Consider the following 27,297-nt stretch of genomic DNA (forward strand, 5'->3'; position numbering starts at 1 on the left):
AGACCATGAAAACTTTAAAGAGAATGAAGTAGATACAGTTCCACTCAACATGACCTGGACAGCTCCCATCCTCCACCAGAAGAAAAGCAAGATGCTGAAATGAAACACAAATTAGCCTTTAGGAGAGTAAATTCTGAAAAGCTGCTTATGTGCTAGAATGAACATTTTGTTTTCATTTCTAGAAGCAATTTGAGGAATTTGGAGATGACTTTAGTTTTCCATTTTGTTACTTTGATAGATAAACAGATAGGTAGGTGGAGTTAAACATTCAAAGGTAAAATGGTTATCTGAATGGAAAGATGAAGTCTTTCTTATATTTCCCACATGGAAAAAAAGTCCAGTATATTTTATTGCTCATAAGAAAGGGAAAGAAATCATTGAATATTTAGGGAATTTTATTTTCTCCTCTTAGAATGATAAAAAGATAGGAGGCATCTCCTTCTAAACTTCCAGTACCTGACGTGGACATGGAGTGAATGGCATGGCAAATATGTTGTATGGAAAATCATGGATTTAATGTATGTCTTTACCATTTTTCCTTCAAATAAGTTCCATGTTCAAGTATCTTTATGCCAAAGTTTTTATTTGGAGGTACATGGATGGGCTTTAAAATATCTACGAACTTCATGAAAGTGTCCTAAAAATTCCATGGTCTGTGTTGTAAATGTTTAGTGTTTGATAACTACTCTTTCAAATGAACATGAACCATAAAAAGGGCTTATACCACATGGGATTTAGTGAGGATTCTGAATATTTCCCAACATGAAGATAGACAGGGTGTGATTTTTTTTTTTTTATGAAGATGAAAAAGGAAAAAGACTATCCTAATAAATGGCATCCTGGTCTAGAGGAAGGAGGATAGATTTCAGATTTAAGAGCTTAGGGGCTTCCCAGGTGGTGCAGTTGGTAAAGAACCTGCCTGCCAATGCAGGAGACACAAGAAATGTGGGTTCAGTCCCAGGGTCTGGAAGATCCCTCGAGGAGGAAATGGCAATCCACTCCAGTATCCTTGCCTGGGAAATCCCATGGGCAGAGGAGCTTGGTGGGCTATAGACATGGAGTCTCAAAAGGTCAGACACAACTGAGCACACACATACACACACATTTGCAAATCTCCTATTTGCCTCACAAACCCCAAGATCCCCATTTCATGGAGAAGAAAATACAGTACGTTTCTAGTCATTCTTTTCCACAAATACTCCCCCTTTTCTAGGATGCATATATGAGTCAGTGAATGAAATGGAAAATTTAACCTTCCGCTCTCTAGCACAGTTCATGAATTCAGCAAGCTTACTAAAGAAATGGAATGTTTGTGACAATGATTAAGGAATCTGTGTCAAACAAGTTCTAAAAAAGAACTTTTTTGTCTTCGAATAAAAATACTTTTCCTTCCTTGGTGGTGGAGGGAGTTTATTTGTCTGAAAATATATAATGACATCTTACTAGCTAATAGCTGGAGCACAGGACTGGTCACTTATAACCTCATACTAAACTAATTAAACTATCAGTCTTCTTTTATTACTCTAAAAACAAAACACAGTCTCTGTGCTTGTTTCTGGTCAGTTCTTAATAGGAAGAATGTGAAGTCATTTATCTTTCTCAGAGTCCCCTCAGCTATATCTACACTACTTTCCTACAAATGTCTGAAGATTTTTAATTCAAACCTACATTAAGCAAGATATATAGCAGCCTGTTTGACAGCAATTGGGACACACACCACGACAAGCGCCATAAAGAACGTTGAGAGTTGCCATAAGAAGAGCAAGTGGCATCTTGCTGTTTCTAACCCTCAGAAATTGAGATTTAATCCTGTTTGATGTTTGAACATTGATACTCAACCCAAATTTGTAAAAGTTGCTCTTATTTTATTTTTGGTTTTGCTTGAGAGTAGAAAATGCTTGCAATAAATTTAATCCAGTCCTGTTTCAAACCAAAATTTTATTACTATCTGAATTTTCCAACTATATTGCTTAGTGTTCTCCTGGAAATCAGTTTCCAGGTGGTCTTTTTTCAGGCTTGGTCATGAAGAAGAAAGGTAAGTTTCTTAATCCAAAAGAACCCTATTTTATTTTGCAAATCAGCAAGAAGTCAGGAAAAATTTTATTTCCTATATCTCTTGAAGAGTACTGTGTTACAGGCCTTGTGGTGAGGAGGGTTAAAAAGGAGCAATAGTCCTAAAAATTCAAGCATTTGTAATGTAATATGGGAAAAATTTGGTGTTTCTCAGCAAATATATACATATATATACATATATATGTAATATACATATACACAATTTTATTAGACAAAATATACAAATTTTAACTCTTTCTGTCTATATAAAATCTTTCATTTCACAAAGTTAGAAGCTCTTTGAAAATATATTTTCAACAAAGGACTTATATCCAAAATATATAATTAATCCTTACTAATTAATTCTAAGACAGGATAACCCAAAAGAAAAAATACAAATATATGCTTCATAAAAAAATATACCAATAAACATGTGAAAAGGCTCTCAGTATTACTGCATCAGAAGAAAATGCAAATTAAAATCACGATGACATACTACTTCACATTCATCATGAGAACTATATTGAAATTTTTTTAAAGTTAAAAAGCATAAAGTATTGGCAAGGATGTTGAGCAATCAGAACTTTCAAATACCACTAGTGGTAATATAAATGTGGAAAAATACTTTGCAGTAACTACTATGTTGAATATACAGCTGTTCCCTTCTCCAGGGGATCTTCCAAACCCAGGGATTAAACCAAGATCTCCCACATTGCAGGCAGATTCTTTACCAACTGAGCTACCAGGGAAGCCCATATACGTAACTATGACCCAGTAATTCTACTTCAGTGTGTGTATGCTCAGTTGCTAAGCCATGTCTGACTCTTTGCAACCTCATACTCCCAAGTATAAATTTTTAAAAAGATGTACAAATATGTTCGCCAAAAATACCCCAGCACATGTTCATAGGAATGTTACGCAAACCAGGAAAATCTAAATGTTCATTAACAGAAGAAGTAATAAATAAACTGTACCATGTTTGTACAATAAAATGGCATACAGTAAAGGAAATCAAACATCAACAATCACATGCAAAAAAAAATTTAAGAATGATAACACCATCATACAAAGTATAACAAAAGACTAATCTAATCTACGCTGTTAGAAGTCAGGATAATAATATAATGTCTATGCTTGGGGAGGGGAAGGATTATTGACTCTAAGAGGCCATGATGCGAAGTAGTGTGCATGGAGGGCTGGTAATATTCTGTTTTCTTATCTTGGGGCTAAGTACATAGGTGTGTTCTGTGTGTGCAAGTTCAGTAAGCTATATATTTATAATATGTGCATTTTTGTATATATATTATACTTTGATGCATTTTTTAATTAAAAAATAATCACTCCTTGAAGGAAGTCAGATAGAGAAGAAGAAATACCATATGACATCCTTTATATGTGGAGGCTAAAAAGAAATGATAAAAATGAACTTACCTACAAAATAGAAAGAGATTCACAGACTTAAAGAATGAACTTACGGTTGCCTGGGGGATGTACTGGGAGGAAGGATATTCAGGGAGTTTGAGATGGACATGTACACAATGCTACATTATAAATGGATAACCAACAAGGACCTACTGTATAGGGCATTCAGCTCAATGTTATGTGTCCGTCTAGATAGGCTGGGAGTTTGGGGGAGAATGGATACAGGTATGTGTATGGCTGAGTCCCTTTGCTGTTCACCTGAAATTATCACAAATTTGTTTATTGGCTACAACCCAATACAAAATAAAAAGTTATTTTAAAACCACTCTTTTTCATTTAATTTAGATAAAGCATCTGAATACTAGCTTGATAGTTGGCTGGATATATATTTCTACTTCGTGAAGACAGAACCAAAGCCCTTAGACCAAAGAATTTTGCAACCAAGAGAGGCAGCTTACCCAAATACTAGCTCCCTCCTTTTGAGTAGTTTTAGGCAGGCTTCTGGGCTTCCCTGGTGGCTCAGCTGGTAAAGCATCTGCCTGCAATGCAGGAGACCTGGGTTCGATCCCTGGGTTGGGAAGATCCCCTGGAGAAGGGAAAGGCTACCCACTCCAGTATTCTGGCCTGGACGATTCCATGGACTGTGTAGTCCATGGGGTCGCAAAGAGTAGGGCACGACTGAGTGACTTTCACTTCACTTCAGGCAGGCTTTCAGGGTTCTACTAATGCTAACATTAATAATGGTTCAGCTTCTAACAAAATTTGCATTATGCACTTTATCATACTCGATTACACCCATGGGGCATGGTATGCTGGCATCTGAACTACTAGAAATGTATAAACATTAAAAAGTGGGACTTTGGTGTCAGAGAAAACCTGTTTTGAATTCTAGCTCTGTGGTTCGCTCACATTAGGATATTGCGCAAAATTACTCAACCTCTCTGAGCTTCACTATCCCCACCTGTAAAATGAGAACAATCATCTATCCACATGGCAGGTAAGAATTACATGAGACAAATATGGAAAAGAGCCCAGGACCTGGCTTTTACGTCAAAGTTCAAATATGGTATATCGTTTTGCCATTACAATTATTATGCATATGTTGTGTATTGTTGTTGTTTAGTCACTGAGTCATGTCTGACTCTTTTGTGACCTCATGGATTGTAGCCCGCCAGGCTCCTCTGTTCATAGGATTTCGAGGGTTGCCATTTCCTTCCCCAGGCGATCATCCTGACCCAGGAATCAAACCCAAGTTTCCTGCATTGGCAGGCACACACACACACACACACACACACACACACACACACACACACACACTTGTCTATTCATTCAACAAAACTTAATGACCATCAATTATGTTTGAGCACTGCTCTGGATGCTGTAGATAACAGCTATGAATCAAAGAGGCATAGTCTTGTTCCATGCAGAAGTTTTAAACCTGGGTATGTATGTAAACAACTGTGATTTGTGTAATGTAAAATATATAACAAAAGCAGCTTCTGAGAAACCACTATATTGAATTATCAGTCAATTTCAACAACCAGGACTATTTATAAGCATCTATACTCCTGTAGAGATTTGGAATTTTAGTCTAACACTGAAATGGAATTTATATCTCAATATTTAACTGTTAATCTTAATCTTACTGATATATATAACATAACAAAATATGTCATATTTCTTATATATATTATATATAACAGTAAGACTGAGTTAATATTAATCTAGAGTTAAATATATTATACATGATATTATATTATATATCACATATAAATACATAACACAAATAATATATTATACATAATATAACATATATGTGATATATTAACACACATGATGATATGAAGTATAATACATATTTATGTATATATGATTGTAAATAAATTTAGTTCCAGTAAGCCCACAAAGAAATGATCCCTGACATTGATCTACTTCATCGATAACTTATGTCTCATGTTATTACTCTTTACACATCACAGCATGAAGCCTAGAACATGATCAGCATTGCAAATGCTGTTAAGCAAATGTAAGAAGTTTGTGCTGAAAAACAACATGCTGGTGCCTTAGCTTGATTTCCAATATCCATCAGCATCATCTTTTGTAAGAAAATGAATTGAGTCTTTATAAACTCTGAGCTTCCAAAATGGACATTCTAACATTAACATTTCCTACTGAAAACTTATAGGCTTAAATATGTCCGTTTTGGCTAGAGTTTGATATTTTCAGGTAATAAGTTATTTTCCACCTAACTCTACTTTGCCTGGATAACTTCTACCATTTTGGAGATAGGTGGGAGGGGAAAAAAGAGCCTTTTCCTAAGATTTTGCTGAGATGTGACATGCTGAATAATCACAACACTAAATCAGAAAATTAACCAACCCATAATTATCATACACCCATCCTTTTTATTTTTACATCATTCTTTCTGGAAAAAATACAGTATACAAATACTGAATAGTTTTTAAAAAATCTGTTGCAGTGGATTTTTTTTGCAAATGCTTATGATGTCATCTAAATTCTGATCATCTGTTGTAGGCTTTTAAACGACATGGCCAGTATCATGTACCCATACTAATATCACAGGCAGAAAATATTAACCATATCAAAAAAAACTGTAATGAAAAAATATATATGATCACATTCAGTCAGCACAAATATTTTAAGTAATGCATAGCAAGGATGTTATGAAATTCATCATCCATGGCTTTTCTCATACATATATTTAAAAATGGAATGGTACTGGTTGCCCTGGGAATTTGTGTCATGGTGTGTTATGTAGTTCATAACTTTCTGCTCTGCCACACTTTTCTGCCTACAAAGAATTCTCTAATTGGATTGTCAGTCACTTATACATTCCCTTCTGCCTACCTGGCAAATGACACATTCCCATTAACCATTTTTCTTCCTTATTTCTATTTTTTGAATATTGACTGCCTTTGGCTCTCTATCTCGCATGCATACGTCTCCTTCCACTTATAGATTGCTTCTCTTATGTTAAAATAGAGCCTAAGACATAACTGTGTAACACTTGACATTATTCAGTTGAGAATTGTTTAAAAGCAAGTAAATGGTATTTTATACATATATATATATATATATATATATACACATACATACATATGTATACAGTCCATGGGGTCACAAAAAGTCAAACATGACTGAGCAACTGAACACACACACATATTTATGTATGTATATATATATATATATACACACACATGTATGTATTTTAAAGGCCACACCACATGGCTTGTGGGTTCATAGTTCTCCAACAAGGAATGAACCCAGTCTCCCAGCTATGAGAGCAAGGAGTCTTAACCAGTGGACTTCCATGGAATTTCCAATGAGATGCCATATTTAACAGGGCGAGCTAGCATTTAGCATTTTTGAAATCTCTATTAATAATAATAATAAAAATAATTACATAATGTGATCGGTGCTGAAGCTTCAATTTGATGCCTTGAGTTGTTTCACTTTTAACTCTCTCTCTCTTATTTCATTGTGCTTTGCTTTATTATACTTTGTGGATATTACATTTTTTACAAATTGAAGGTTTCTGGCAATTCTTTATCATGCAAGTCTACTGGGGCCATTTTTCCAGTAGCATTATTTTTTAATTAAGGTATATATATTGTTTTTTTTTAGACAGAATGCTATTGTGCACCAATAGACCACAGTATACTGTAAACATAACTTTCATATGCACGAGGAAATTTAAAAATTCATGTGTCTTGCTTTACACTCACTTTATTGCAGTGGTCTAGAGCAAACATCACAGTATCTCCGAGATCTGCCTATATATCTAATAACATAAGACAAATTTGGAGAATCCTAAAGGAAACATTAACAACTGTAGTTATAATGTCGTGTTAATTTCTGCTATGTAGCAAAGTGATTCCATTATATGTGTGTGTGTGTGTGTGTGTGTGTATTTTTCATATTCCTTTCCATTATGGTTTATCACAGGATATTGATTATAGTTCCTGTGCTATGTAGTAGGACCTTCTTGCTTATCCATCCTGTATATAATAGTTTGCATCTGCTAATCCCAAACTTTCTTCTCTGATACTTGGAATTGCAACTTATACTGCATCCATGTTGGAGCTAAATGAGAAATAATGCAAACATTTAAGCATACACAAAAGGAGTTATTCCTTTAAAAGAGCAGCAGTAAAAATTCTTTCCAAGTGCTTTGAAACAGGAAAAAAAAATTTCATGACCATAAATATTGCATGGAACCATGACAAGAAAAGGCGCACAATGGAAAAGTCATGCTCAAAAAAGATCTTTCTCTTAAAGCAAAAGTCAAAACTAAATTTTGATACATGGTCATATAGCTGCACTTAATGACTAGATCTTTGCCCTGTTTTCATGATTCACTTCAGTTTTCAAAATTTCAAGACATTTGCATATTTTTCCTCATACATTCAGTCACACATTAGGGCTCCAGTAAAGATATGGCACAGCCCACACACCCTTCAGTGAAGAATACTTGCCCTTCATTTGGAAAGGTCTTTATCTTTCAGGTTTGCTCAAGGATCTTGATAGGTAATGATCATTCAAAAGCCAGCAGATTATAATAAAAAAATCCTAAAGATCAACATGATGACATATTCAAAGTAGTTTGTATCTTCCACAACTATTCTAACAGTGGATTAATAAACTCAAGTCAGTCAGTTAAGTTGCTCAGTCATGTCTGACTCTTTGTAACCCCATGGACTGCAGCACGCCAGGCCTCCCTATCCATCACCAACTCCCAGAGTTTACTCATACTCATGTCCATTGAGTGGGTGATGCCATCCAACCATCTCATCCTCTGCCTTCAATCTTTCCCAGCATAAGGGTCTATTCCAATGAGTCAATACTTTACATCAGGTGGCCAAAGTATTGGAGTTTCAGCTTCAACATCAGTCCTTCCAATAAATATTCAGGACTGATTACCTTTAGAATGGACCTCCTTGCAGTCCAAGGGACTCTCAAGAGTCTTCTCCAACACCACGGTTCAAAAGCATCAATTCTTCTGCACTCAGCTTTCTTTAGAGTCCAACTCCCACATCCATACATGACCACTGGAAAAACCATAGCTTTGACTAGACAGACCTTTGTTGGCAAACTAATGGCTCTGCTTTTTAATATGCTGTCTGGGTTGGTCATAACTTTTCTCCCAAGGAGTAAGTGTCTTTTAATTTCATGGCTGCAGTCACCATCTGCAGTGATTTTGGAGCCCAGAAAAATAAACTCTGTCACTCTTTCTACTGTTTCCCTATCCATTTGCCATGAAGTGATGGGACCAGATGCCATGATCTTAGTTTTCTGAATGTTGAGTTTTAAGCCAACTTTTTCACTCTCTTCTTTGTGAAAGCACTTTCATCAAGAGGATCTTTAGTTCTTTGCTTTCTGCCATAAGGGTTGTGTCATCTGCATATCTGAGGTTATTGATATTTCTCCTGGCAATCTTGATTACAACTTGTGCTTCATCCAGTCCAGCATTTCTCATGATGTACTCTGCGTATAATTTACATAAGCAGGGTGACAATACACAGCCTTGATGTACTCCTTTCTCAATTTGGAACCAGTCTGTTGTTCCAAGTCCCATTCTAACTATTGTTTCCTGACCTGAACACAGATTTCTCAAGGGGCAGGTTAGGTAGCCTGTTATTCCCATCTCTTTCAGAATTTTCCAGTTTGTCGTGATCCACGCAAAGTCATTGACATAGTCAATAAAGCAGAAATAGATGTTCTTCTGGAATTCTCTTGTCTTTTCAATGAATCAGCAGATGTTGGCAATTTGATCTCTGGTTCCCCTGCCTTTTCTAAATCCATCTTGAATATCTGGAAGTTCATGGTTCACATACTGTTGAAGCCTGGTTTGGAGAATTTTGAGCATTACTTTACTAGCATGTGAGATGAGTGCAATTGTGCAGTAGTTTGAGTATTCTTTGGCATTGGCTTTCTTTGGGATTGGAATGAAAACTGACCTTTTCCAGTCCTGTGGTCACTGCTGAGTTTTCCAAACTTGCTGGCATATTGAGTGCAGCACTTCCACAGCATCATCTTTTAGGATTTGAAATAGCTCCACTGGAATTCCATCATCTCCACTACCTTTGTTCGTAGTGATGCTTTCTAAGGCCCATTTGACTTCACATTCCAGGATATCTGGCTCTAGGTGAGTGATCACACCATCGTGATTATCTGGATCCTGAAGATCTTTTTTGTATAGTTCTTCTGTGTATTCTTGCCACCTCTTCTTAATATCTTCTGGTTCTGTTAGGTCCATATCATTTCTGTCCTTTATTGTGCCCATCTTTGCATGAAATATTCCCTTGGTATCTCTGATTTTCTTGAAGAGAATTCTAGTCTTTCCCATTCTATTGTTTTCCTCTATTTCTTTAAGAAAGCCTTCGCTTTTCTCTGATGGAGAAGAATAAGAGACTTATGGAAGCTTCCTGATGGGAGAGACTGACTGAGGGGGAAACTGGGTCTTGTTCGGATGGGTGGGGCCATGCTTAGTAAATCTTTAATCCAAGGATATAAGAATTCTGGCTTTTTGTAAGGTAATAAACCATTTGTTAATAAAGGTGAGTATGACTTTAATAAAGATGAAAGAATAATACTAGCTTTTTCTTACTCTGACTTAAAAAGTCAGGACTAAAAAAGACTAAAAAAGTCTTCCAAGAATGACTAGGAAAAGGAGGCAGGAGGGACTCCATTTCCAAACGAGAGATCAGAATGTCAAAATGGTGTGATTTCTAGGCAACTATGCTCAAAATGATTATGTAAGAAGACAGAGAAACTAAAGACTCTGCCCCTTGTGTTACTGTTTAACTTTATGAACTCTTTCAGGAATATGGCAGCATAAATAATTATTTTTTTCTTCTGTTGTTCCTTCTACTCAAAATAGTGCTCTGTAGAAACTGCAGAATCTACATTAAAGAACAAGCATTGAAAAACAAAATAAACAACCCTGTCCCCTCAAACAAGATGCTGTTTCTAAGCCACAATAAAGCACACAACTATCAGGCAAATTATACACAACAATCAATGTGTGTATGTGAGTATATGCACATATATTTTTTTAATGGTCATCCTTCATTAGGGCTTCCCTGGTGGCTCAGATAGTAAAGAATCTGCCTGCAATGTGGGAGATCGGGGTTCTATCCCTGGGTCAGGAGGATCCCCTGGAGACAAGAATGGCAGCCCACTCCAGTATTCCTGCCTGGAGAATTCCATGGACAAAGGAGCTCAGTGGGTTACAGTCCCTCATGGGGCCACAAAGAATCAGATACAGCTGAGCAAATAACACAATCCTTCATTAGCCCATAGAAAGCAAATCCCAGGAGTTAGTTTGCATAATAAAATGTTTTTCAAAGTATGCTATATATTAAAATATTTTTAATGCTTCTGAGAGCAAATAACTCTGGATGAGTTGAACAACATTAATTGCAGAAATTCTAGGAGCGTTCATATACTGGAAAAAAACATGACACTCAAAGAGAGAGCTAATCTGAATCAATTCCCTCAAATGAAATCAATCTCTCTCCTTTCCTCCCTTGCTGTACTAGTCAGGGTTCTCCAGAGAAACAGAACTAATAGGATATATGTAGATATATAAAAAAGAAGATATATATAATCCCTGTTTATTAACAGGAATTGACTTACGTGGTTATGGAGGAAGAGAATTCATGATCTGCCATCTGCAAGCTACAGATCCAGGAAATTCAGTCATGCAATTCAATCTGAGCCCAAAGGCCTGACAGTGGGGAGGCTGATACACTGTCGGATACAAGTCTGAAAGTCTGAGAGCCAGCAGCACAGATGTCTAAGGGAGGAGAAAATAAATGTCAGACAGAAAATGAATTTGCCCTTCCCCTGCATTTTTGCTTTTCTTCAGACCCTCCACAAATTGTATGGTCCCCACCCACAATGGCAAGGGCTATCTGCTGCAATAAGCTCAGGAATTCTAGTGCTAATCTCTCCTGGAATCATCTGCATAGACACACCCAGAAATTATGACTTAACAACTTTTGGGGCATCCCATAGTCCAGTCAAACTGAAGCATAAAATTCAGCAACACACTTGTAGCTCAAGATTAATTTTTGGAAATGTAGGTTCCACCAAAAAATCGACCATTTACCAGAATAAATGGCTTATGATTTGGATATGTAAGAAATGACTTGATTTTTTTAGTGAATGATGTGCCTAGATAGAATGGTATCTGAAAGACAGAACATCCTTGACTCCTATTCTCTGCCTACTTCATCAAGGAGACACCCTCAGGACTCACAGTAATCATGTAGTCCAGAGTCTTCCTGGTCAATTTTCTGTTATGCCAGGAACAAAGAATACTTAATCTGAATGTTTTGGATATTATTGCTAATGTGAGCTGCATACTTATCAATGTAACTTTAAAAATGATCCATTTGTCTTAATGCTTTAAACAAAACTTTTGCCCAGCAATAATAAGCGCAGGCTATCATCAGTAATTCATTTAATTATTTTACCTCTTATCAATAAGAATAGAACAAAGTAGTTGTATTAATTTAGAAGCTGAGAAGAATTTCTGACTATGGGGGAAACTCTAGGATATATAACTGAATATCTCTCTTGTTAGTTTTTTTATTTTCAGGAAAAAAAGACTGGATGATAATATTTTTAGAATCAGTCTCAGACTTCAGTTTTAACTTTCACCAGTACTCTCATACTTAACTGAATTATTAGTGATCTCAAATGCTTTGACTCAGAAAAAGTTTTTTCAGTTAAGCCAAATAAACTTCATCTCTATTTGAGATGAGACGATTGTGAAATTTGGCCAATAAAGAGTTAAATGTTTGTAGCAGATCTTTTTTCTGAGATCTCTCCTTTGTAAAGATTTAAGGGTTCTCTGAGAGAGAGTAATGGCCTCCAATCCCTTCTCCATCTCTTTACTGCTTCTCTTTTGTATCTTTGATGTAAGCAAAATAAAAGGAAATGACAGGCTTTCAAGCTATTGTCTTACGACTTTTATACAAGTTCTACATTTCAAAATTTTTAAGTGATCTCATGTATCTCAGTGCCATGGAAGTTCAAATCTGAGCCTCTGCCTTTCAGAAGGTAAGGCCAGTCTTTCTTTTTCTTTTTTTCCCCCTTATCATTTTCCTCCATGCCACTGTTAATCACACTGCTACCCCGTTACACTGTGTTCTTTCAATATCTTTACTCTAGCTCCTTCCAGTGGTAAATCTGTGCTGCAGACAGCAGATCTGGGATCATTTTGCTGTGTCAGGCATGCAATGGTGAGTAAAGATGATCCCTATACTTTACTCAGCTTCTCTTGCTAGTGATATAAAACTGAAGGTGAAATTCTAGTAGAGCCTGAATCTAGAGCTCATGTTTATTCAAAGCATGTAAAGGTACTTGAGAGTTTTTCAGGTGGCTCAGTGGCAAAGAATCAGCCTGCAAGAGATGCAGGAGACACAGTTTTGATCCCAGGGTTGGGAAGATCCCCTGGAGAAGGAAATGGCAACCCACTCCAGTATTCTTGCCTGGAGAATCCCATGGACAGAGGGCTGTGGCGGGCTGCAGTCCATGGAGTCATGAAGAGTCAGACACGACTGAGCGACTGAGCAACTGAGCATACACACACTCACACACACACACACACACAGGTACTTGGTTCACTGGGTGTGGCACTTCTCACACTGTCCAACGTAAGAATTTCTGAGTGGAGTGCATGAAAATTTCCAAACCTCGGCAAAAATCCAGCACCACAATTACATAAAGCAAATGATACACACATTTCTACACACTGAAAGTTCCTCTGGGCTCCAGGGAAAAGTGTGCTCAGTAATAATGGCACCAGGTGTTTTTACTAATGATCTTTTAATGGCATTTTTGACGGTTTTAATTAAACCCCAAATATTTCTGTTGGAAAAATAAAGGACAAATGGTTTCTAAGGAAAAATAAATAGTGTTTTTAAGGATGCATTTTAAAAACAGGGAAAGGAAACTGCATGCTATTTCATTAAAGAGAGCAAGTAATGCCTTAGTAAAGTCCAACTGGAAGCTTAATAATTGAGAAGTTAAACCATCATGATAAGAGTTGGAAAACACGGCCATTGGGAAAAAGTTTAAAAGATTTATTAAATCAAGAATATCAGGGACTTCCCTGGCAGTCCAGGGATTAAGAGTTCGCCTTCCAATACAAGGGGTGCGTGGGTTCGATCCCTGGTTGGAGAGCTAAGATCCCACTTGTCTTGTGACCCAAAAACCAAAACAGAAAAACAGAAACACTAGTCAAACAAATTCAATATAGATGTTAAAAATGGTCCACATCAAAAAAATCTCAAAAAAAAAAAAGAATAACATATCCTGCCCCTAAATCAATAAGAAACACAATATGCATGTTTTTCAGACTAAAATATTTTTGTTAAATACATGTTAATATGTGAAGAATGTCAAGGCCTGTTATCAATTACGTCAAGGATCAAGATCTCAGGCAAAACCAATTTATTCTCCTGTGACACTGAATTCACAGTAGCTTTGGATGAACAAGGAGCTTCACACCAGCATCTTTTGCTTGGCAAGCCAGACTAACCTCAGCTCAGAACTAGAGACGTGCTGGCCTAGAATCAAGAACACAGGCAGGTAATTAATGATGTTTGATATTTAGCCTATAGTGCCACAAAGTCTCACTGAAGATTATTTGGAGCAACATGCAGTGAGATACCAAAATCTCTCCAATCCCACACATTGATAGGAACAAACATCCCAGGGTGAAAGAAAGGTCCCGGATTAACTTTTCCAGTCTCCCCAGAAAATGTCCTCTCCACTCTCCCCTGTGCATGGTTTCACTGCTTACTGGAGAACTGGTGAGATAAGCCCTGTCCATGTATCCTTTATGAAAACCTTTCAAGTAAAACTGAGCTTGGATTGGGCCTTTATCTTGTGCCAGTAACAGATTGTGTGAGGTTCTGCTAACCTGTGGCCTCCACCTTCATTTGCGATACTCCAGGACCAGCCCAAAAAAGTGCTATTGCCACAAGAGAGAGAGCCTTCTTGGCCATCAAAATGGTTAATGCTTCTGAAATTTAATCGACGTTGATTTAGATTAACCTTTATAAGAAATAACAATAGGCAAATGTCTAGAGGTGGAGAGTGGGTTTGTGATTGCCAGGAGCTTGGAGAAGGCAGGGTTGAGGGTAACTATTTACTGGATATAGGTTTTCCATCTGGGGAGACAACAGCGTTCTGGAACTGGATAGTGGTGATGATTTCAGAACACTGTGAATGTATTTAATGTCAATGAAATGCAAGCTTTAAAATGGTTAAAATGATAAGTTGTATATTATGTTTATCTTACCACATCTTACAAAGTAAGACAATGTGGCTTTCCGGGGGCATGTACTGAATCAAAGCCTAGCCTATAACATTTTATTGTATTTAATAACAAATATTAGCATGAAACTGCAAGCACAGAGAGTAGTTGCACTATTCCTCTTTTTTTTTATTTCTTTGGAATTTCATGGTTTTTTCCTTGCTTCAACCTAACAAATATTTTTTTGAACAACTTTGGTTCCAGTCACTGGTCTGTTCATCTTTATCACAGACCTGGAAGAGTTCCAAGGTACATTTAAAGAGGACATAGATCCTAGGTCAACAAGAATACCAAGAGAATAATCTCATGAATCACCAACAAGGTAATTATACCATCTTATAATCACCACAAATGCTGGCATCCTTACACTGTTTTGTCATTACAGATATTTGACCATGGGTATACTGATGCTCAGGTGATATTGTTTTATACTAGGTGTAGAATTGACAAATCAAACCATGCTCAGAGTTCAAAGAGAGGCCTTGCCAACCTGAGTCTTATGGAACATCAGAACATTTCTACTTTGTTTGAAGATGCAGCTTTTCCATATGTTAAAAAAAGAGTCACCCCATAATTCTTCATGCAAATGGATGAACATGGCATCCTCCCTAAATGACACATAACCGAATTATCACAATGCTATTGATATTTGGATTTGCATTTTGATTTTTTTTCTTTGTTGTCACTGCACATTTGCTTTCAATGGTAAATGTGGTTTATCTTCTCCAGTGACAGATGACAAAAGGCAATCTTCAGTGATCTGACTGGGATGTTGAATCAGTTGGATTTAAAGTTAACTGAAGACTGGTCATATAACCTTAGAAGTAGGAGGGCCCTTGAGAATAATTTAATTTGACATCTTTGTTGATATATAAGAGAAAACTAAAGTCCAGATATATTTATTTTCATTCACTATTTATAGAGTGACTATACTTTCTGATTCAGACCTGTTGTCTCAGAATGATTAATAATAATATCTCCTTTAATTTTCAAAAATCTCCTAGACTGCAAGATAAATTATAAGTTTATCTAGTCTATATCTCTTTTGCTATTGGAGCTCCCTTAGATGAAGCTATAGAAACTCAGACCATGTATTCATGAAAATTGCATAGATATACATACATATAACATTTTAGTAGAATGTAACAGCACTTTCAAATTCAGCACCTTTGATATAAATATCAGAACCAATAAAACTGTTAATCTATTCCTATCACTTCTCACATAGCTGGGTGAGTAATGTTGCCTACTAAATCTCCACACCCAAATGAGATAGGTCTTAACTGCCCCCGTCAGACAAGAGGCTAGCTAAGACTTCCCATGATATAAGCAGTAGAATCAGGACTCAAGACTCTGGCCTTGTAATCCACTGACCTTTTTACCATAAGAGATATAGAATGTAGTGTCTCACAGACTCTCAGTTTATATCCTGTTTGACAATGACTAGCTGTGTGACCTCAGGCAAGTTGATCAACTCACTTTGCTTCATTATTTTAGTTTGTAAAATGGAAGTGACAGTAGAAGTACCTACCTCTTCCTGATTTGGGAGAATTAAATAAAATAATATACCGGCAATTCTTGGAAGACTACTGGAATACAGTAATTCCTAAATAAATGTTAAATATTATTATTAAGCACCACTGCTTCTGTGCAGTTACACAAAAATGACTTAGGGAACTTTTAAGTAGACTATTACACAATCCAAAACCCAAGAGTTCAGAAATAATAGAGAATATAACAAAAGAGGAAACTATCTTCCCAGCACACAAATATTCTCGAAATATTTTATCCTATAAGAATCATGATACACATGAGAGATAGTAGAGAGGAGACCGAAGAATGTGAAACTATAAATACGTTTCTAGTTAGGTTCAGAAAATTTCACAGAGGAGTTTTACAGAAACATATGAAACAAAATATCTTATCACATATATACTATTATAGTGCCATTTTTCCTACAAACACCACCAGTAACTTCAGTGGACTATCAACATTCAATGTATGGCAAAAACTATTACAATATTGTAAAGTAATTAGCCCCCAACTAAAATAAATAAATTTATAAAAAAAAAAAAAAAAATTCAATAATGCGGTTTCATCTTTTCTTCCTAAAATTATTCCCCATCATGAAGGGGCACATTGAAATTATATCTTTTTCTACAGATTTTATTCATTTCAAGGTACAATCTTGGAGGTGAGCAACAGTGACTTGAAGTATTCACTGGCAGCAGCTTACTTATTTGTCTACAAATAATGAACTAACACATTTTTCGCCAGAGCTCATTCTCTATTTAAAATATAAGACCAGCTTCCTTATCACAGTCACAGGAAGGGTACAGAATGGAAAGAAATGAGATGATATTCTAGTCAAATTAAGTCCTTATATATTCATACAAAGTCTTCATTTTCTTCAAACTCCAGAATGTGACTTTGATTTTTTTTTTCTCATTTGGGACTCTTATTTGCAATAACACAAGCTGAAATTTAAATTGCTTGGGCTGAAAAGGGGCTTTATTGGTAGACACAATGACTTCGAGGAAACTAGGAAGTGCTATCTTTTCATATGTTATTTCTACCTCTCTCCTGAACTTGCTTCATTCTTCTCTGAAAATGTTTCTCCTCCAATTATGTAGTACAATACCAAAACATCTCCCTAATTCCTATTTCATATTGTAATATACTTGCCTCAAAATGAATTCCTAAAAAAGAAAAATTTACTAATGCTGTGCTAAGTTGCTTCAGTCACATCTGACTCTTTTCAACACCATGGACTGTAGCCTGCCAGGCTCTTCTGTCCATGGGATTCTCCAGGCAAGAACATTGGAGTGGGTTGCCATGCCCTCTTCCACGGTATCTTCCGGAATCCAGGGATGAAACCCGTGTCTCTTATGCCTCCTGCATTGGCAAGTGGATTCTTTACCACTAGTGCCACCTGGAAAGCCTTTACTAATGCTAGCACTCACAATGAATAAGTAGATGGAGATAACGGAGAGAGAGAGTTTCCAGATAAAGGGGATTAAACAATTTTTTTTAATTTGTTTTTACTACAGATTTGAAATGCTTTATTTCATACACAATTGACCACAATAATAGTTGACTCCATGTCTAAGAGTTAATTACAACTTTCTCTTCTTTGAAATCTTTTTGCACCTGATAGAAAATCTCTTTATTTAGTTTCACTCTGTCTCATTCATAGGAAATCAAGTGTTACTAAAGAAAATTATACAAATTGTAAACAGTTGTTCAAAATGAGGAGTCCAAGTGATTAAACACAAATTGAAGCATCAGGTCAAGTGAGCTGAACACTTGAATAACTTTGTAAAAAAAACAAACGGATATTAGTCTCCTGGAGAAAGGCTTATCTTAAAAGGGGGTGATGAGGAAAGCCATTTGTGAGATCCTGAGAATTTTGCAAAGTTATTCTTGCTAACTCTTTGTTTCCCAAATCCTGAAACGATTATGGTGACCCAGCAAGCAAGGTTAAAAATAAAATTTGAAATAAGAAGATGTATCTTTGAGGATAGTGTTCCAATAATGGTTAGCATTCCCTAGAATCCACATTAAACAGACTACTATATAACACCAATTCATCCAAGATTTTTTTATCTCCTCATGGGTGGGGAGAAGAATAACCTAACAAATCCCTAAGACTAGTTCCTGCCAGAACAGAGAAAGGAACAAAGCACTAGCAGAGGACATGCAAGAATGATCATTTTGGTCTTTGAGCGTTGAGTGGGTCTTCACGGAAAAGGTCATGATGTGCTAGCCAGTTGCTTGGAATAGAAAGTTTCTAAGAAAACAAGACAGTAAGATTCAATCATGTAGGGAGAATACCAAGAAGGTCTGAAAGGACTTGACCTGCTTGAGAAAAGCAGCTGGAACTGGCAGGGTCCAGTGTATAAATAGGATAGTAACCAAAGATTAATAAAGGAAAATTTTTTAACTTGTTCATATTTCATTATTCATTTACAAATATTCATCTGGTGCCTCCTCTTTGAGGCACTGAGCTAGTTCTTAAAAATACAAGAGTGAAGAAGGCTCAACTCACAATATGGTAGAAGAACAAAAGATGCATATTAATAGTGATTGTCCAATGAGTTTGCGTTGGCAGTAGAGAAAGATACCAAAATCTACCAGGTCACAATGAAAAAGGTAAAATGGTAAACCAAGTGACTTGGGTTTGACCCACAAGTAGTAGTTTGCCAACTTCTGGGCTAGAAAATCATTATTTTATTTTTTATCTTAGGTATGACACATCACTTATATAAAACTGCATGTGTATGTTTCAAATGGAGGTTACAAATAATTCTAAAATTTACATTAATAAGGAAAATATTATTTACATCATTCCAATTTTGTGAATACCTACAGAAACTATGGAAAACATGAAAACGCTAGTGCCTTTGAGAACTGCCAGTATAAATAAAACAAAAATAGACAATCTTGTCTTTTTGTTTCTTTTATTCTCACAGTAAAAGCTTCATTTTAAACAAAAAAAAACATAAATTTATTCTTAATCAAGTAGTTAAATACCTGCAAGATAGCAAGCTGATTCCTTCAGGAAGAATTAGATAAATAGTACAAGAACTTCTAGAACTAACACCCAAAAAAGATGTTCTTTTCATTTTAGAGGATTGGAACGCAAAAGGAGGAAGTCAAGAAACACCTGGAGTAACAGGCAAATTTGGCCTTGGAGTACAGAATGAAGCAGGGCAAAGGCTAATAGAATTTTGCCAAGAGAATGCACTGGTCATAGCAAACACTCTCTTCCAACAACACAAGAGGAGACTCTACATATGGACATCACCAGATGGTCAACACCGAAATCAGATTGATTATATTCTCTGTAGCCAAAGATGCAGAAGCTCTATACAGTCAGCAAAAAACAAGACCGGGAGCAGACTGGTTCAGATCATGAAGTCCTTATTGCCAAATTCAGACTGAAATTGAAGAAAGTAGGGAAAACCACTAGACCATTCAGGTATGCCCTAAATTAGATCCCTTATGACTATACAGTGGAAGTGAGAAATAGATTTAAGGGACTAGATCTGATAGACAGACTGCCTGATTAACTATGGACAGAGGTTTGTGACATTGTACAGGAGGCACTGATCAAGACCATCCCCGAGAAAAAGAAATGCAAAAAGGCAAAATGGTTGTCTGAGGAGGCCTTACAAATAGCTGTGAAAAGAAGAGAAGTGAAAGGCGAAGGAGAAAAGGAAATATATACCCATTAGAATGTAGAGTTCCAAAGAATAGCAAGGAGAGATAAGAAAGCCTTCCTCAGGGCACTGGCCCTGAGTGCCCTTTCTCATGCATTGAACCTCGAATGGTGATCTATTTCACATATGGTAATATACATGTTTCAATGTTATCTCTCAAATCATCCCACCCTCGCCTTCTCCCACAGAGTCCAAAAGTCTGTTCTTTCCATCTGTGTCTCTTTTACAGTCTTGCATATACGGTCATCATTGCACTCAGGGCAAGTGCACTGGGACAACCCTGAGAGATGGGATGGGGAGGGAGGAGGGAGGGGGTTTCAGGGCTGGGGAGACATGTACACCCAGGGCTGATTCATATCAGTGTATGGCAAAAACCACTACAATACTGCAAAGTAATTAGCCTCCAACTAAATTAATTAGCTACTTTACAAAAAAAGAAGAAAGAGAGAAAGAAAGACTTCCTCGGTGATCAGTGCAAAGAAATAGAGGAAAACAACAGATTGGGAAAGACTAGAGATCTCATCAAGAAAATTACAGATACCAAGAAAACATTTCATGCAAAGATGGGCTCGATAAAGGACAGAAATGGTATGGACCTAACAGAAGCAGAAGATATTTAGAAGAGGTGGCAAGAATACACAGAAGAACTATACAAAAAAGATCTTCATGACCCAGATAATCACGATGGTGTGATCACTCACCTAGAGCCAGATATCCTGGAATGCAAAGTCAAGTGAGCCTTAGGAAGCATCACTGTGAACAAAGCTAGTAGAGATACTGAATTCCAGTGGAGCTATTTCAAATCCTAAAAGATGATGCTGTGAAAGTGCTGCACTCAATATGCCAGCAAATTTGGAAAACTCAGCAGTGGCCACAGGACTGGAAAAGGTCAGTTTTCATTTCAATCCCAAAGAAAGGCACTGACAAAGAATGCTCAAACTACTGCACAATTGCACTCATCTTACACGCTAGTAAAGTAATGCTCAAAATTCTCCAAGCCAGGCTCAGCAATATGTGAACCATGAACTTCCAGATGTTCAAGCTGGTTTTAGAAAAGGCAGAGGAACCAGAGATCAAATTGCCAACATCAGTTGGATCATCGAAAAAGCAAGAGAAATCCAGAAAAACATTTATTTATGCTTTATTGACTATGCCAAAGCCTTTGACTGTGTGGATCATGACAAACTGTGGAAATTTCTTCAAGAGATGGGAATACCAGACCACCTGACCTGCCTCCTGAGAAATCTGTATTTGAGTCAGGAAGAAACAGTTAGAACTGGGCATGGAACAACAGACTGGATCCAAATGAGAAAGGAGTACGTCAAGGCTGTATATTGTCACTCTGCTTATGTAACTTATATGCAGAATACATCATGAGAAATGCTGGACTGGATGAAGCGCAAGTTGGAATCAAGATTTCCAGGAGAAATATCAATAACCTCAGAAGGCAGATGACACCATACTTATGTCAGAAAGTGAAAAAGAACTAAAGAACCTCTTGATGAAAATGCTTTCACAAAGAAGAGAGTGAAAAAGGCGGCTTAAAACTCAACATTCACGAAACTAAAATCATAGCATCCGGTCCCATCAGTTCAGTTCAGTTCAGCCGCTCAGTCATGTCCGACTCTTTGCGACCCCATGAACCGCAGCACTCCAGGCCTCCCTGTCCATCACCAACTCCCAGAGTCTATCCAAACCCATATCCATTGAGTCGGTGATGCCATCCAACCATCTCATACTCTGTCGTCCTCTTCTCCTCCCGCTCTCAATCTATCCCAGTATCAGGGTCTTTTCAAAGGAGTCAGCTCGTCGCATCAGGTGGCCAAAGTATTAGAGTTTCAGCTTCAACATCAGTCCTTCCAATGAACACCCAGAGGACTGATCTCCTTTAGGATGGACTGGTTGGATCTTCTTGCAGTCCAAGGGGCTCTCAACAGTCTCCTCCAACACCACAGTTCAAAACCACCAATTCTTCAGCATTCAGCTTTCTTTATAGTCCAACTCTCACACTCATACATGACTACTGGAAAAACGATAGCCTTGACTAGACAGATCTTTGTTGACAAAGTAATGTCTCTGCTTTTTAATATGCTGTCTAGGTTGGTCATAACCTTTCTTCCAAGGAGTAAGTGTCTTTTAATTTCATGGCTGCAATCACCATCTGCAGCGATTTTGGAGCCCAAAAAATAAAGTCTGACACTGTTTCCACTGTTTTCCCCATCTGTTTGCCATGAAGTGATGGGACCAGATGCCATGATCTTTGTTTTCTGAATGTTGAACTTTAAGCCAACTTTTCCACTCTCCTCTTTCACGTTCATCAAGAGGCTCTTTAGTTCTTCTTCACTTTCTGCCATAAGGGTGTTGTCATCTGCATATCTGAGGTTATTGATATTTCTCCTGGCAATCTTGATTCCATCTTGCACTTCTTCCAGCCCAACGTTCTCTGCATATAAGTTAAATAAGCAGGGTGACAATATACAGCCTTGACATACTCCTTTTCCTATTTGGAACCAGTCTGTTGTTCCATGTCCAGTTCTAACTGTTGCTTCCTGACCTGCATACAGGTTTCTCAAGAGGCAGGTCAGGTGGTCTGGTATTCCCATCTCCTTCAGAATTTTCCACAGTTTATTGTGATCCACACAGTCAAAGGCTTCGGCATAGTCAATAAAGTAGAAATAGGTGGTTTTCTGGAACTCTCCTGCTTTTTCGATGATCCAGTAGATGCTGGCAATTTGATCTCTGGCTCCTCTGCCTTTTCTAAAACCAGCTTGAACATCTGGAAGTTCACGGTTCACATATTGCTGAAGCCTGGCTTGGAGAATTTTGAGCATTACTTTACTAGTGTGTGAGATGAATGCAATTGTTCAGTAGTTTGAGCATTCTTTGGCATTGCCTTTCTTTGGGATTAGAATGAAAACTGACCTTTTCCAGTCCTGTGGTCACTGCTGAGTTTTCCAAATTTGCTGACATATTGATTGCAGCACTTTCACAGCATCATCCTTTAGGATTTGAAATAGTTCAACTGGAATTCCATCACCTCTACTAGCTTTGTTCGTGTGATGCTCCCTAAGGCCCACTTGACTTCACATTCTAGGATATCTGGCTCTAGGTGAGTGTGAGTGATCACACCATCGTGATTATCTGTTTCATGAAGATATGTTTTGTACAATTCTTCTGTGTATTCTTGCCACCTCTTCTTAGTATCTTCTGCTTCTGTTAGGTCCATATCATTTCTGTCCTTTATTGAGCCCACCTTTGCATGAAATATTCCCTCGGTATCTCTAATTTTCTTGAAGAGATCTCTAGCCTCTCCCATTCTATTGTTTTCTTTGCACTGATCACTGAGGAAGGCTTTCTTATCTCTCCTTGATATTCTTTGGAACTCTGCATTCAAATAGGTATATCTTTCCTTTTCTCCTTTGCTTTTCACTTCTCTTCTTTTCACAGCTATTTGTAAGGCCTCCTCAGACAGCCATTTTGCTTTTTTGCATTTATTTTTCTTGAGGATGGTCTTGATTCCTGTCTCCTATACAATGTCACCAACCTCTGTCCATAGTTCATCAGGCAGTGTGTCTATCAGATCTAGTCCCTTAAATCTATTTCTCACTTCCACCGGTCTCATCACATCATGGCAAAAAGATGGGGAAACAATGGAAACAGTGACAGACTTTATTTGGGGGGCTCCAAAATCATTGCAGATGGTGACTGCAGTCATGAAATTAAAAGACACTTGCTTCTTGGAAGAAAAGTTATGACCAACCTAGACAGCTAATTAAAATCATAAACATTACTTTGCCAACAAAGGTCAGTCTAGTCAAAGCTATGGTTTTTCCAGTAGTCATATATGGATGTGAGAGTTGGACTATAAAGCTGAGCACCAAAGAATTGATGCTTTTGAACTGTAGTGTTGGGGAAGACTCTTGAGAGTTCCTCGGACTGCAAGGAGATCCAACCAGACCATACTAAAGGAATTCAGTCCAGAATATTCACTGGAGGGACTGATGTTGAAGCTGAAACCATTACTTTGGCCAGCTGTTGTGAAGAACTGACTCATTTGAAAAGACTCTGGTGCTGGGAAAGATTGAAGGCAAGGTGAGAAGGGGACAACAGAGAATGAGATGGTTGGATGGCATCACCAACTCAATGGACATGAGTTTGAGTAAACTCCAGAGTTGGTGATTGACAGGGAAGCCTGGCGTGCTGCAGTCCATGGAGTTGCAAAGAGTCGGACATGACTGAGCAACTGAACTGAACTGATGCCTCCTCACAGCCCCTTAAACCTTAAGGATTTCTGAAAAACAAGGAAATATTTAAAGCAAAATATCAGGGCTCCAAAACAAACCCTTAAAACTTTATTTACTATATCCTGCATGGTTTATTTCCTATTCCTAAAAAGACTCAATAATTACTGGACTGGGCTTCCTGGCTCTTATTCTATTTCAGTTAATAATTTTTTAATTAATTTTTATTGAAGTAGAGTTCTTTTACAATGTTGAGTTAGTGTCTACAAAATTAATCAGGTATTTGTTTACATACATACCTTCCCTCTTGGACTTCCTTCCCATTTAGGTCATCAGTAATGAAGTAGATTTCCCTGTGCTATATAGTATGTTTTCATTAGCTATTAGATTTCTTGTTTATTCAATAAACATTTAATTCAGTACTCTATATCTAGGGCCTAGCAGAGTGCCTGCCATATTTTAAAATGTAGGTGAGCAATTTTTGGTCCCTTCTCTTACAGAAGATAGATTTTAGTGAGGGGGCAGAGGGAGATGACAGGCAAGTAACAAGAGAGCAAATAATTCAAAACTATTAGAATAAACTTTGATCTAAAGGGAACAACAAGGTGCAGTGCTAGATGATTACAGGGCATGGACCTTCTCTGGACAGAGTAGTTAGTAAAGGCTTCTTCAAGGAGTTTGTTATTCAGATTGGACCTAAGGTTTGAGAAGAAGGCAGGCAGGAAAACCACACAGGGAAATTGTTCCAAAATAAGGAATAGCAAGAGCCGTCAGAGACAAGATTTTCTATGCTCAGGAAATTGTCAGAAAGTCATGTGGCCAAGCAGAGTGAGCAAGAGACAGAACGCATAAGATGGGATAAATAAACAGAGCCTATAGAACAGGGAACGTAATTCAAACCCAATCCTGGGAAATTTGAAAGTCATTTTAAGAGCAGTAGGAAACCATTAAGAACATTTAAGCACCTTCAAGAGGTACAGTTGTGAAACGTAATGAATTGATCAAAAAGCAAAGAGTTCATTTAAATATAGTGGCTTGCTTTTTTTTTTTTTTTAAACATTAGTCTTTCTCGTAAGTCTAATGGATGAAATAACACTTAGAATAACCCTTGGTTTTACTATGGACTCTGTATGCATTATGAATGCTCATGATTGACAATTCGGAAATCTCTGCTCACATGTCTTGTGAGGCTGTGTCATAATTTTAGTCATCACCATGGTGATTTAACCACCCTTAACAAAGTGAAAAAGACGTTGTCATTCCCTGTGATGTCTTGTGCTCTCAACACTGGCACTGTTAGGCAGGGGGAAACAATCCCCAATTTAGATTCATCATGCAGAACTTAGCCCTTCTGGAAATCTACAGTGTTGGTTGTTTTCACACCTCCAGACATTAGCACTAACTCTCTTGAGCAGCCTTTGTCACTGTAATTATGATAACTACAAGCTGCTACCATATAAGGTCAAGGCTACACAAGAAACTAGTTTCTCTCACTCTTTCAGGTATTCCCAGTATAAGATCATTTCTTCAACAACTATTGGGTTGGCCAAAATGTTCATTGGAGTTTTTCTACAACAATGCACAGAAAAATCTGAACAAATGTTTTGGACAACCAAATATTTTCAGGTGCTGTGCTAGGTTCTGAAAGTTGAGAACAAATCAACCAAAATCATTATTTTAATGGAGCTTACATACTAGCTTGGTAGGAATTATATTTCCACAGAAATACCTCACACTCGATTAAATAGACCTCCCTCACCAAGAAGAAATTCTACCAAAACCCTGCCTTTGGATTCAGACTGCAACTTTTCCCTGGTCTCCAGCCTTCCAGATTAAAGATTTGGGACTTATCAAAGACCGAAAGCCTCCACAATCATAGATCAAGCCCTGAGCCTTTGGAGTGGGAGCACTGACTTTAAGACACTAGACTACCAGAGAATTAACCCTAGGGAGTATCATATAGTGAGAACTCACACAAAGGAAACCACTTGAATACAAGACCCAGCATCACCCGACCACCAGTAGCACCCTATGCAGGATGCCTCATTTAAACAACAAACAAAACAAAAACACAAACCAAATAAACAGCACATAGGATTAACACCTCACTCAACCTTGACCATCAGAGGAAAAATTTAAACAAACAAACAAACAAAAACAACAACAAAAAAACAATTCAGCACAAATCACACCCTATACAAAGCTTACACAAACCACTGGACCAAATTTAGGAGGGCAGAAACCAAAATGAAGAAAGAATTCAACCTCGAAGTCTGGGAAGAGGAGACCTCAAACACATTAAGTTTTAAAAAAATAATGAAAAGGCAGAGAAATACTACACAAACGAAGGAACAAATTAGAAACACAGAAGTCCAAATAAATGAAGAAGAAATAAGCAAACTACCTGAAAAAGAATTCAGAATAATGATAGTAAAGATGATCAAAAACATTGAAAAAAATGGAGAAAATGCAAGAATCAATTAACAAAGATCTACAAGAATTAAGGAATAAACATACAGAGACAAACAACACAATTACTGAATTTAAAAATATTCTAGAAGGAATCAATAGCAGAATACCTCAAGCAGAATAATGAATCAGTGAGCTGGAAGATAAAATGGTGGAAATAACTTCTGAAGAGTAGAATAAAATAAAAAGAATGAAAAGAACTGAAGATAGTCTCAGAGACCTCTGGGAAAATATCAGATGCACCAACATTCTTATTACAGGGGTTCCAGAAGAAGAAGAGAAAAAGAAGGGGTATGAGAAAATTTTAGATGAGATTAGAGTTGAAAATTCCCCCAATACAGAAAAGGAACCAGTCAGTCAAGTCCAAGAGGCACAAAGAGTCCCATACAGGAGAAACCCAAGGAGAAAGATGCCAAGACACATGCTAATCAAATTAACAAAAACTAAATACAAAAAAAAGAATCTTAAATGCATCAAGGGAAAAGCAACAAGTAACATACAAGGGAAAGTCCATACATTTAACAGCTGATCTTTTAGG

General features: G+C 37.2%; 1 protein-coding gene and 1 non-coding gene across 5 annotated transcripts in view; one reads left to right on the plus strand and one right to left on the minus strand.

Annotated features, from left to right (window-relative positions):
• LOC145514266 (uncharacterized) overlaps positions 1–27,297 on the minus strand; it is a 718,708-nt gene that overhangs the window by 94,105 nt on the left and 597,306 nt on the right. For 3 of the 4 annotated variants that reach the window (XR_014060003.1, XR_014060006.1, XR_014060005.1), the window contains one exon: positions 11,134–11,293. Coding sequence is in view for 1 of the 4 variants with exons in the window: in XM_081511614.1 (XP_081367740.1) it covers positions 11,206–11,293 (88 nt within the window). In the remaining 3 variants the exon portion in view is untranslated. Of the gene's footprint in view, positions 1–9,966; positions 11,294–27,297 lie in introns of those variants that run through there. The other variant, XM_081511614.1, reaches the window with a different exon arrangement.
• TRNAC-GCA (transfer RNA cysteine (anticodon GCA)) lies at positions 3,983–4,054 on the plus strand. The gene has a single exon. It is a non-coding gene; the product is annotated as a tRNA-Cys (tRNA).

The sequence above is a fragment of the Giraffa tippelskirchi genome, chromosome 7 (genome assembly GCF_054371585.1).
Source record: "Giraffa tippelskirchi isolate mGirTip1 chromosome 7, T2T-mGirTip1v1.2.pri, whole genome shotgun sequence".
In the NCBI taxonomy this organism is placed as follows: Eukaryota; Metazoa; Chordata; class Mammalia; order Artiodactyla; family Giraffidae; genus Giraffa; species Giraffa tippelskirchi.